This window comes from Ranitomeya imitator, chromosome 1 (assembly GCF_032444005.1).
Source record: "Ranitomeya imitator isolate aRanImi1 chromosome 1, aRanImi1.pri, whole genome shotgun sequence".
NCBI lineage: Eukaryota > Metazoa > Chordata > Amphibia > Anura > Dendrobatidae > Ranitomeya > Ranitomeya imitator.
Window position 1 is genome coordinate 1,163,471,105 of NC_091282.1, and position 12,723 is coordinate 1,163,483,827.

The 12,723-nt window shown below is 43.3% G+C and overlaps 1 protein-coding gene across 1 annotated transcript in view; it reads left to right on the forward strand.

Annotated features, from left to right (window-relative positions):
• SEL1L3 (SEL1L family member 3) overlaps nucleotides 1–12,723 on the forward strand; it is a 77,885-nt gene that overhangs the window by 42,969 nt on the left and 22,193 nt on the right. The window contains exons 13-16 of the mRNA XM_069744643.1: nucleotides 4,774–4,914; nucleotides 5,564–5,626; nucleotides 10,852–11,028; nucleotides 12,264–12,391. Of these exons, the coding sequence (XP_069600744.1) occupies nucleotides 4,774–4,914; nucleotides 5,564–5,626; nucleotides 10,852–11,028; nucleotides 12,264–12,391 (509 nt within the window). The remainder of the gene's footprint in view (nucleotides 1–4,773; nucleotides 4,915–5,563; nucleotides 5,627–10,851; nucleotides 11,029–12,263; nucleotides 12,392–12,723) is intronic.

Below are 12,723 nucleotides of genomic sequence, written 5' to 3' on the forward strand. Positions count from 1 at the left end.
ATAAAGATCATGATTTGAAAAAGGCCATTTAAAAAATGGTGTTGAAAAACCTGATTTAAACATCATCCTCATTTTCTGATGTCTTCCCTTTAACATCTACTATTATAAAAATCCATCGACAGGAGCAGCCAACTTCTCTGTTTACTAGGTAACAAGAGACGGATGTCATTCAATTCAAGCATTGTATGTAAATTATTGCATTGAATTACCATAAATATTTTTTGTCTGGTATGAGGATGTGCTGTGTGGATAATGGCTGCTATGAAGGAGCAGTGGAGCCATAGTCCGGGACTTCTGTGTTCATGAATCTGGATCTCCCCAGAGCTCCTCACAAGACTATATATATATATATATATATATATATATATATATATATATATATATATATATATATATATATATATATATATATATATATATATATATATATATATATATATATATATATATATATATATATATATATATATATATATATATATATATATATATAATTAAATTTTTTTTTTTTTTTCATGTACATCCCTGTTCAGATGGGGCTGTTAATGATTGGTGACAGGCTGAGACTGATGACTGGGCTCATAAATGTAGTAAACTCCTCATCACTAGAAGTCCATTGTATTCTTCCTTAGTTACGATTACCTGTTTGGCAGTCAGACATATCATGGCCATATGCTGACTTTAAAAAGGATCTGTCTACATATTTTACAATACAAACCGCACATATTATGATCTAGATCTGATGAGGCTGGTGTACTTATAGCCATTCTCACATTAATTTTCACAATAAGTCCAGTTTCATTAAGCCAGGGTGGGGGATCTTTTTTTCCTTCAAGGGCCATTTGGCTATTTATACCATTCTTCGGGGGCCGTACAAAATTATCAACTTGAAAATTACTCTACTGTATTTGGCTAAACCATTTAACACATCCCTAATGACAGCTGGATCTGCTTCTCTTTGACGAGGAGTGTTAGATGGTATGGATGATGATGCTACTCGTGTCTTCTTTTCCAAATTTGCATCAGTCTGGAGTGCCAGCGACTCTTGTGATAAGTTTTTTGTAAAAAAAAATTTGCAGCATTAAGTTGTACCAAACACAGATGTATCTTACACCTCAAGTCTCCTCACAGGGGGAAATTCGTCACTGCTCACACTGAATTGGCAGAACTCGGGTCGTAGAAGACTTGCAGTATACATCACGTAGGAGACACTGAGACTGCTGTATATACATCACATAGGACACACTGATACTGCTAAATACATCACATAATACACATTGAGCCTTCATTAAATGCATCACATAGGAGATACTGGGGCTGCCACATATAAAACAGACTGCTGAATACATCACATAGGATACACTGAGGCTGCTGTCTATACTTCACAGAAGACATGGGGCTGCGGTATATAAATCACTGGAGACATAGGGCTGTTGTATATACATCACATAAGAACTTGTCCTATGGTATATACAGTACAGACCAAAAGTTTGGACACACCATCTCATTTAAAGATTTTTCTGTATTTTCACGACTATGAAAATTGTAAATTTACACTGAAGGCATCAAAACTATGAATTAACACATGTGGAACTATATACTTAACAAAAAAGCGTGAAACAACTGAAATTATGTCTTATATTCTAGGTTCTTCAAAGTAGCCACCTTTTGCTTTGACTGCTTTGCACACTCTTGGCATTCTCTTGATGAACTTCAAGAGGTAGTCACCGGGAATGGTCTTCCAACAATTTTGAAGGAGTTCCCAGAGATGCTTAGCACTTGTTGGCCCTTTTGACTTCACTCTGCGGTCCAGCTCACCCCAAACCATCTCAATTGGGTTCAGATCTTGTGACTGGAGGCCAGGTCATCTGGCGTAGCACCCCATCACTCTCCTTCTTGGTCAAATAGCCCTTACACAGCCTGGAGGTGTGTTTGGGGTCATTGTCCTGTTGAAAAATAAATGATGGTCCAACTAAACGCAAACTGGATGGAATAGCATGCCGCTGCAAGATGCTGTCGTAGCCATGCTGGTTCAGAATGCCTTCAATTTTGAATAAATCCCCAACAGTGTCACCAGCAAAGCACCCCCACACCATCACACCTCCTCCTCCATGCTTCACGGTGGGAACCAGGCATGTAGAGTTCATCTGTTCACTTTTTCTGAGTCGCACAAAGACACGGTGGTTGGAACCAAAGATCTCAAATTTGGACTCATCAGACCTAAGCACAGATTTCCACTATTCTATTGTCCATTCCTTGTGTTCTTTAGCACAAACAAGTCTCTTCTGCTTGTTGCCTGTCTTTAGCAGTGGTTTCCTAGCAGCTATTTTACCATGAAGGCCGGCTGCACAAAGTCTCCTCTTAACAGTTGTAGAGATGTCTGCTGCTAGAACTCTGTGTGGCATTGACTTGGTCTCTAATCTGAGCTGCTGTTAACCTGCGATTTCTGAGGCTGGTGACTCGGATAAACTTATCCTCAGAAGCAGAGGTGACTCTTGGTCTTCCTTTCCTGGGGTGGTCCTCATGTGAGCCAGTTTCTTTGTAGCGCTTGATGGTTTTTGCCACTGCACTTGGGGACACTTTCAAAGTTTTCCCAATTTTTCGGACTGACTGACCTTCATTTCTTAAAGTAATGATGGCCACTCGTTTTTCTTTACTTAGCTGCTTTTTTTCTTGCCATAATATAAATTCTAACATTCTATTCAGTAGGACTATCAGCTGTGTATCCACCAGACTTCTGCACAACACAGCTGATGGTCCCAACCCCATTTATAAGGCAAGAAATCCCACTTATTAAACCTGACACTTCACACCTGTGAAGTGAAAACCATTCCCGGTGACTACCTCTTGAAGCTCATCAAGAGAATGCCAAGAGTGTGCAAAGCAGTCATCAAAGCAAAAGGTGGCTACTTTGAAGACCCTAGAATATAAGACATATATTCAGTTGTTTCACACTTTTTTAAGTATATAATTCCACATGTGTTAATTCATAGTTTTGATGCCTTCAGTGTGAATGTACAGTTTTCATAGTGATGAAAATACAGAATAATCTTTAAATGAGAAGGTGTCCAAACTTTTGGTCTGTGCAGTATGTGTCTCATTGACGTATGTATGTAGCGGAAATAGAACAGAACGTGGCAACACTCACCGAGCCTGTGGTAGGAGCTTGTCTTGTTTGTATGCATGCTTCAATAAAGACAAGCTCCTACCACAGGCTCGGTGAGTGTTGCCGCGTTCTATTTCCGCTACATGGTTTTCTCCTTGTTTCATACGCGAGCACCTCCCGAGAACAGCAGGTTTCCAGTGTTGAGGACTGAATATACACCAGGTCTCCATTGTGGGCTGTGCTGCTTTACTTTAACCCCCCCAAAAAAAGTTATAGTCTGTATGTATGTGCCTATGGATCCATTCTATGTCCATTTTGCAAGCCGGTGAGAGAATCTCGCTGTATAGATGACAATACGGATTACATTTGGAGGTTTACATGTGCAAAATACGCAGCCACACCTTGCCTATGGATGACATATGGATCACTGTTTTGGGATCATTTCTGCGTATTACGCCTGTTAAAAAAAAAAAAAAAAACGGACCGTATTTCCCTACGCTGAGTGTGACCCCAGCCTGAAAGTGATGTCACCGTCCAAAACCATTATGCACAAACCTTTGTCATTTAATGCAGAAGAGAAAGCCAAGCATTCTTCCTGCTGACCTTTTGTATACCGTATTTTTCAGACTATAAGGCACACCCCAAATTTGGGGTGGAAAATAGCCGAAAAAAGATTTTAAGATGGGAGTCAGTCTTGTTGTCCGAATTTAACGTATCTTGCCTAAGAGCCAGTGGTGCTACAGAGGGGTCACAGAAAGCAGGGTCTCTTCCTCAGGAAGCTGGCGGCGGCATAAGTGGGGCAATGCTGCAGTCCCGGGGTGCGATGCTGCGGGTCTGGTGTCGGCGGTGAGGCAGAGCTGGAGCAGGGTCCCATACTCAGGATGCTGGCGGCGGCAGAGGTATGGCGATGCTGCGGCAGTGCGGAGTGCACCTGAGCAGGGTCCCTTCTTCAGGATACTGGCGGCAGAAATGTGGCGACGCTGCGGCCCGTTTTCCACGGTGAGCAGAGTGCATCACCCTTTTCCCTGCGGCCATTTTTCTGAAGCTGAGTGCTGCCGAGATTTCAATCTGCGCACGTGTGGCCTCCGGTGGCCCACGGCTTCAGGAAGATGGCCGCAGGGAAACCGGTGATGCACTCTGCTCACAGTGGACACCGAGCTGCGGCGCCGCCCGCACATTTCTGCCACTGGCATCCTTAATGGACCCTATTCAGGTGCACTCTGCACCCCCGCTGCATCGCCACACCTCTGCCGCAACCCCCATGGTAAGCCTGCGATCGCAATATAAGACGCCCCCCCCCCCCCCGTGTATCTTGGAGTCCGAATAATACAGTATATGTTCTCACATCAGTAAACAAGACTTTATTTTAACAAAACCATCTGTTTATGTCTTTGAAGTTAAAATCGAGTGCTGAACAAATTGTGCCAGAACGTATCCTGAAGGTGTCTATAACAGAAATGTAACCGCATGCGCACACACCCCGGGACCCTTATGTAAGGTGCTTAGGGAGGTGGAATTAGATGTCTGCAGAATTCCCCCTTTACACACTGCACACTACTTACTTGATGTTTAACTAAATAAATAAATAAATAAATAAATTAAAAGCATTAAAACAGCAGCTTAGTTTAAGCATAAAAGGTAATTGTGGCGATGTTTGCTTTATCTAGCACAGAATGGCACAGATGCTTTACTGGGGTCAGCAAGGAGTAACGAAGAACCCGAGAGCAGCCATAGCGTGGTATGAGCGAGGGGCCAAGGAGAACGAGGAGCCGATGCTGATGTATGATTATGCTGTTTTGTTGTTTAAGGTGCGTTCAGTCACGTAACCCATAGCATGGTGCAGGCTCATCTGTACACCTGGAAAAAGACCATAAACGATGTTTCACATTTCTGCAGTCACTCTAGGACTGGAGATTGCCGAATGTGAACCACTACGCTAATCTGCTCTGCAGTAGGCCTCATTCAGACATTTTTTTTTTTTTTTTTTTTCTTGAGCAAAAGAGCGTTTTTATTCATGTGTTGGATCTGATTTTTATCCATTTTTGATCCATGTCAGTTTTTCCCATGAATGTCGCTACAATTTTTCTCATATGCAAAAAAAAAAAATAAACCTTTCCAAAAACTTCCCCTACCCAGTAAAAAATGGACAGCGCTCAGATGATCTGCGGTAGGCATCAGTGTTATCCCTTTTTTTTTATTTTATCTTTTTTAAAGGACCTGTCCACATGAATGGGTAAATTTGATCAAAGATCAGTAACTGATATCCCTCCCATTTTTTTTTTTTTTTTTTTTGCCAAAAACTACCGTACATATTTTTATTCTTGAAAAACATGATGTACATGAAAGACGTGTAAATGAGGCCTTATTAAAATATTAGAACATGGCCTAGTTGTGTCCTCTACCATAAAAATTTCATGCAGGTATTACTGATTTTTTTTTTTTATTTAACTTTTTTAGGGTGACGGTGTCCCAAAGAACGAGAAGCTAGCCTTAAAATTGATGAAGAAAGCTGCTGCAAAGGTAAAAAAGATAATATATTAAAGGGCATTCCAGTTTCATCATATTAATGTAAAATGTGTGTTTTAGGGCTCATTCAGACGTGGGTAATTTCTCATACAGACTTTCAGTATACACAAATCTTCCATATTAAATCATATTAAATGGAAACATGAAGAGATCCCACGAATAATGCGGATAAAATATAACTTTTATTACACCATATTTAAAACAATAATAAAAAAGCAACAATACCGTTTAGTGGAGGCCGAACAGGAAAAAACCCGTGAATAAATGTGAACAGTTAATATAAACTAGCAGCAGTCCTAAATCATGACATCATTGTTTTGGATCAGATTTTCATCATTGTGTCCCATTTTCAGTTTATCCATTTCATTACTACTTTTATTTTATTTATTTTTTTTAATGAACAAGTTCCCTCAAACATCCGAGTTCTGTTTATTTTTCTTTTTGTTTTCATGGTCTTATAACCTTGCAGTGAAGAGTTGATCGGAGGACTGAAATCAAAATCGGACCGGTCTCCATGTTTTGTGAAGAGTGGTCTGCATCTAAACATGAACATGTGATCCGCCCCATAGACTATAATTGGTACCAGTTCTCGAACAAAAAAAGTGGATAGAAGTCGTATGTGATAAACTAATGTCTGAATGAGGCCTTAGGCTGGGGCTACATCACGACTTTGTAGCGTCATTGATGTTTGGCACCGGTATAAAAGTTTAAACATTTTTTAAATATATTTATGGAGCGCCCCCAGACACAGGGCCGCGGATTACTCGGTACCGGTCCTCTGGCTTAGTTCTGGGGATGTCACAGTGGCTGGACCCGGTCCGTGACCCTGCTAAGGGGCGTCCAATAAAAGGGATGATGAAAGTCAGCTAATGCTTTGTGACGCCACCTGTGGTATTCGGCCAGGGAGACCGACGCTGCTTGGGGTCCACTGGGGTGATGTGATGGCAGCTAGATGGTATACCTTCCCACAGGTGAAGTGTATCCCCAGGGCTTCTTGATAATGTAGATGGCGATGGTGTGAGGTGCAGTCAATAATGAGGACACAAGGTTGCAGTCTCTTTACCTCTTTACTGAAGGCTTCAGGATCCTCAATCCAGAGCATGGTTAACAGGGCTGTCTGAGACCGGCCGGTCCAAAGGCACATCCACAGTCCCCTTTGCAGGTGGAAATCGTTGCCTACCACTAGCACCTGTGTTGTAGTGCTTCCCTGCTGAGCATTCAGGATAGTCCTCACAACTTCTGTTCTCGTTCTTTCTATTCTCCGTCCCCCAGGTTTGCTATGGCTAGGATGCACCCGTTTGACGGGAAGGCTCGGAGCTATTCTGAGACCCTAGAGACGCCCCTCTCCACGTTTGCCCAATATGTCTTCTTAGGTGATGTATGGTAGACAGCCAACCTATAATTAACTGTCCTGCGGTATTTGAAGTAAGGCATAAAGTCAGTTACTTCCTCGGTGTTCTGGTCACCGGCTACGCGCCTCAGTAGGATGTTGCCGATCTCGGGGCACGACTCCAAAGCACAAAGGAGAGCCAGTAGATCTCGTTTCTCACTGTCCACAATATCCTTCGCTTCGTGTCCTTTCTTTAGATGCTGCCGCAGGGTAGCGCAGGTGCGGCTCCGTAACGTTCTATCCTTGTCGCCAGGTGCCTGTCAGGTTCCCACGCCTGACAGGGACCCCCCTGAATCTTCCCCACAACACCCCCTGCCACGGGATGTTGCCTGGACAAAACCCAGTCAGCTTCTGACTAACTTCCTATCCAACCCCTAGTTTTACCAGTGTGAGGAGGGGACTAATAAATAAAACCTTTTGCTCCCCCTAGTGACCGGAGTGTGAAGTGTAATGTGTGCTGGTGATACCTGGTCAGATGAACTCCTTTAGTGCCATCAGACGTACCATCACTCCCCTTAGTGGCAGAGTGACATTACTGCAACGACCAGGTCTCTGGGGCGCTGCATTTACCATAGCTTTTTCCATACCTTATTTCTCTTAAGATCTCTGGCTTTAATTCAGTTGGAATTTACATAACTTACTCCCCATGTATAAAAATGTGCCCAGATCACAACCTGTCGCATGATCAGATAACTATAGTGTAACTGCATTGAGCTGTGCAGCTGTGAGTCCATCACACGACCAGAACAGTTTTTTTTTTTTTTTTTAAGTCCTATAAATGATTTACTACTAATTGTAGAAGTTCTGTATACAAGGACATTTTAACCCCAGAAAATCTTTATATCTGTGTGTGAGAATTATTCATGGGCAGAAAAAGAGAGACTTTGCATCTGCCAAACACTGAGCAAATGTATATAAGCTTTTTTTGTTTGATACATTTGGAATAATAGGTATAATGGCTGCATACCCATTAAGTCTATACAGCACCCGACTAGGGACCAGTTTTACACTGAGATTTCACCTGCAATTTGATTATTTTAAATGCAAGCAATTGTGCAAAAGGTTTACATCCAGCAGCTCGTTAATTCGGTTTTCCCGGATGTTGATGACTTATTCTTAGGATATTTCGTTTTCACCAGTATCGGACTGGTGGAGTCCAACTGCCAGTACCCCTCGATCATCATATTTTAGTGCATGGCAGCTGACCTGCAAAACAGACAATGGCTGCTACAAAATGCACTGAGCTGTGCATCGGCTCTGTACATTGCTTCTTCTACGCAATGTAAAAACAATGTTTCCTATTCCTCAATCAAGGGGATGTTTCTGGTGAGGTCCCATCCACTGAAATGGCAGGAAAAGATTGAGCTCATTGGTCAGGATGTTAGTGGAAGTGAATGAATCTTGGACTAGTGGGACTGAAGTGTGTCCCAAGAGTGGTAGTCACAACTGAGCTGCTTTCCAGTTGCCCTCTGGAACTTTACAGAAAAAGGTTCCCGATCCCAATGGGGTGTTGGGTGCATCACACTCACTTGTGGGCTGCAGGCCTCTGCTGTCTCCAGGCCTGTGTCATTGGTGTCCCATGCATTGTGTGTGGTGGCTCCTAAGTTCTTTGCAATAGGTAAACTTTTACTGAACAGTCCAAGTTCATCAGGTGGTCACAAGTGGGATAGGGAACAGCAACTGGCACTTCCTTCCTCCTTAGTACAACTCCTCTTCGGTCTTCCCACCTGTTCACTCTTGATTACCCCCAAGCCCACTGACTCCATCAGCTTCAGGGATTTGTTGTCCACTCTGGCAGTGCACCCGGGACAGACAATCTGTCCACCATGTAATTCCACCTCCTCGTGGTTCCTGGCCCAAGCCCTAGGCCCCGGATGCTGTTTGAATGTCTATCAGGGATCTCCATTTGGCCTCCCACTACCTCGAACATTTGGCCCATGCTGCCCCCCGGCAGCCCACCGCATATGAACTTGAACTCCTCTATACACTTCACTGGCTGACACTGAACTCCCTCTAACTAGGGAGTGTCCCCTTCTTATCAGCTCTGGTGCCCACTACTGGGCTAATCCTATTCTTAACCATTTCCTATCTTTCATGCTAAACCTATTACCCTTATTCTGTGTCCTATGCTGTCCTAAAGGTACCGTCACGTTAAGCGACCCTGCAGCGATATAGACAACGATTCCGATCGCTGCAGCGTTGCTGTTTCGTCGTTGTGTGGTTGCTGGAGAGCTGTCACACAGACAGCTCTCCAGCGAACAACAATGCCGAAGTCCTCTGGTAACCAGGGTAAACATCGGGTTACTAAGCGCAGGGCCACGCTTAGTAACCCGATGTTTACCCTGGTTACCAGTGTAAATGTGAAAAAAAAACAAAAAAACTACATACTTTCTGGTGTCTGTCGCGTCCCCTGCCTTCAGCTTCCCTGCACTGTGTAAGCACCGGCCGTAAAGCAGAGCGGTGACATCACCGCTGTGCTCTGCTTTACGGCCAGCCGGCGCTGACAGTGCAGGGAAGCAGAACGCCTTGGGACGCGACAGACACCGGAATGCAAGTATGTAGTGTTTGTTTTTTTTACGTTTACAATGGTAACCAGGGTAAATATCGGGTTACTAAGCGCAGCCCTGCGCTTAGTAACCCAATGTTTACCCTGGTTACCAGTGAAGACATCGCTGAATCGGCGTCACACACGCCGATTCAGCGATGTCAGCGGGTGATCCAGCGACGAAATAAAGTTTTGGCCTTCTAGCTCCGACCAGCGATGTCACAGCAGGATCCTGATCGCTGCTGCGTGTCACACTGGACGATATCGCTATCCAGGACGTGCAACGTCACGGATCGTTATCGTTCTAAAGTCACTCAGTGTGAAGGTACCTTAAGCTTATCCTTCTGCTATCCTCACATTATTCATTAACCTCTTATGTACAGTACATCACCATAATACATTACATTAGACACACGTTACTTTTACATATCAAACCGCCCGACTGTGTTCACACAGCGTGTCTGTTGTCTTCAGAAGCAGGAACAAGGTAAGACAGTCCACATCCCTACAGGACGCTGATACAACAGCCACGTCAATAGTTTTTGGTTGCCTGATCAAAGCCCTATGATCCATCTACCTGTTGGCTTTTCTGGCTCCTCAAGATTGGTCAACCCAGTGGGACATCATCTTTGTGGCATGACTTTGCACCGGGTCAAAGAAACAAAAAAGGAACCGGGGATGCTGGCAGGCATTAGTATCGCAGGGCTTTAGTCCGGTGGCCTTGTGCTACAGATGTAGCCACTGGACAATGGTCCTGAAAATTGTTTTTGTTCAACTCTATGAAGTCTTAGCCCATGATATAATTATATAAAGATTTAGTTTCCAATTGGACATGATCTGTATGGTTTGTCTGCACGTAGCAATTATTACTATGATTAATATTAGAACCGTATAAAACTTTTAAGGTGGTTTAGGTCCAAAGAGAAGACCAGGGCAGGAATATACAGCACAGGAATGTCATCCAAGAAGTTTTATAAATATGGAGGTCATTGTTCTGAAGGTTATAAAACAGGAGAGAAGTACTCATTGAGATCCGTGCAAATCTCATAGCTCTGTTAGTGCACATGGAGCCGCCTTATCCCTTTTAGGTCACACTAATGAAGCCCAATTTATTAATACATTGTTTCAGACGGTATAAGGAAGGCCTTTTCTTCCTCCTTGTTGGCATGTATAATAATTTTGATTGTGTAAAGGAGGAAATCGGGGCTAGACTCTTGGGCGACAGTCAAAATTGCATAATAAGCATCTGCTTTAACAATGGTTGATTGTTGTCCTTGTACCCAGGGACTGGTTGAAGCTCTGAATGGCTTGGGTTGGTATTACCATAATTTCCAGAAAGATTATGTCACAGCCGTGAAATATTGGAAAGAAGCCTATGACAAGGGGAATACGGACGCAGCGTTTAACCTCGGAGTGATGCACCTACACGGCACCTACCCAGGGGATGACGGTGACAATGAAGTGAGTCTGACTACTGACATATTGGTGACTTGAAGTGTCTACTCTTTTGCCGATTACCCTAGAAAGGTGGAGCACATTGAGCGGCACCGCGATTTGACATTTTACGCTGCAGGTTTTCCTTCACATTTATTTGCAGCTCTGTGGGGAGACTACTGGACTTTTTCTCTGGGAGCACCATTCTTAATGGTGCTGGGTAGGTGCTCAGTGGTTAGCCCAACAGCCTTGCAGTTCTGGAGTCCTGGGTTCAAATCTCACCAAGGATGACATCGGCAAGGAGTTTGTTCTCCCCATGTTTCTGTTGGGAACCGCTTGTTTCTGTGGGTTTACGCTAAGTACTGAGGTTTCCTCCTACACCTCTAAGACACTCATAGGGCATTTAGATGGTGAGACCAATGGGGACATTGATGATGGTATCTGAAAAGTGCTGTGGAATTAAAGGGAATTGGTCAGCAGGTTTTACAAAGTAATTTTACAGCATCATGTTGACATGAAGATGCTGATTCTAGCAAAGTATCAGCTTGGTGTAGCAGTTTTGATGGAATCAATTTTCTCTTCTGCAGAGCTAGCGGTGCTCAGAATGCTGATCTGTGTATAACCCACCCACACCACTGATTGGCAATGATCTGTGTATATTGACAGAGCTGCTAATGAGTGCTGAGCTGGGTCGGCCCAGGAAGCACTAGACTCCTGGTCCTGTAGTGATAATGTCCTGCTAATGAAACACATGGTTTTGAAACCGCAAAACGTAAGCCTAGTAAGTGACACATCCCTGTACTCAGGCTCTCATCCACTACAACATGCTTCTCTCAGATTACAAAATAAAACCCGCCGACAAATTCCCTTTAATGGTGCTACTGTATGTGAGTAAAAATAAATGGTGCTGAAGATCTGAATCGGTACACATACCCCATACTTCTGCCCGGATGCCCTAGATTTTGAGTGTATGCCAATATAAAATGTATGGGCATCAGGAGAACAGGAAGCCAGAGGCAACAAGATGTCGGAATCTATGTCCCTTTTTTGGGGCCTCCTTTGTCGGTCCACTCCAGTGTGCAGGGGAGAACAGGGACCCGGTCATTTGCATTATGTATGTCAAAACTTTATTTTTGGGGGGATTAGCAGATTCTGAATCCTTTGCTGCTCAGTCAATAAATGGTTGTTTCCATATGAGTGTGCATTTAATAACTTCTATAAAAGAGCTTAGAAAAATTGATTTTGTTTGCATTTCCTTCCAGACACTGGCCTATGAGTTCATAGTAAAAGCTTCTGATGGCGGCCACGTTGAAGCTTCCATCAATGTAGCACAGTATTTAATCACAGGAATATTACAAGGCGTCCAGAGAGATCCACAGGCGGCCATAGTGTAAGTCCAAGTCCTAGTGATCGCTGCTTAGACTGTAATCTTAACAGCACAGGAGTCCTCTACAGCTGAATATTTAAAACAAAATGATTCCATTAAGTAGAAATTGAATTAACCGTTAAAGGACATTTTTGTTTTTCTGCACTTTCATTTTTTTTTTCTTTTTGCCCCCCTCTTCTAAGGGTCATATTTTTATTTTGCATTGGCATAGCCGTATGAAGGCTTGTTTTCTAATGGACAAGTTGCAGATTGGAATCACACCACTAATTTTATCTTTTTATATTGTACTACAAACGGGAAAAAAAAAATTCCAAATGGAAATAAAATAGGGGTGG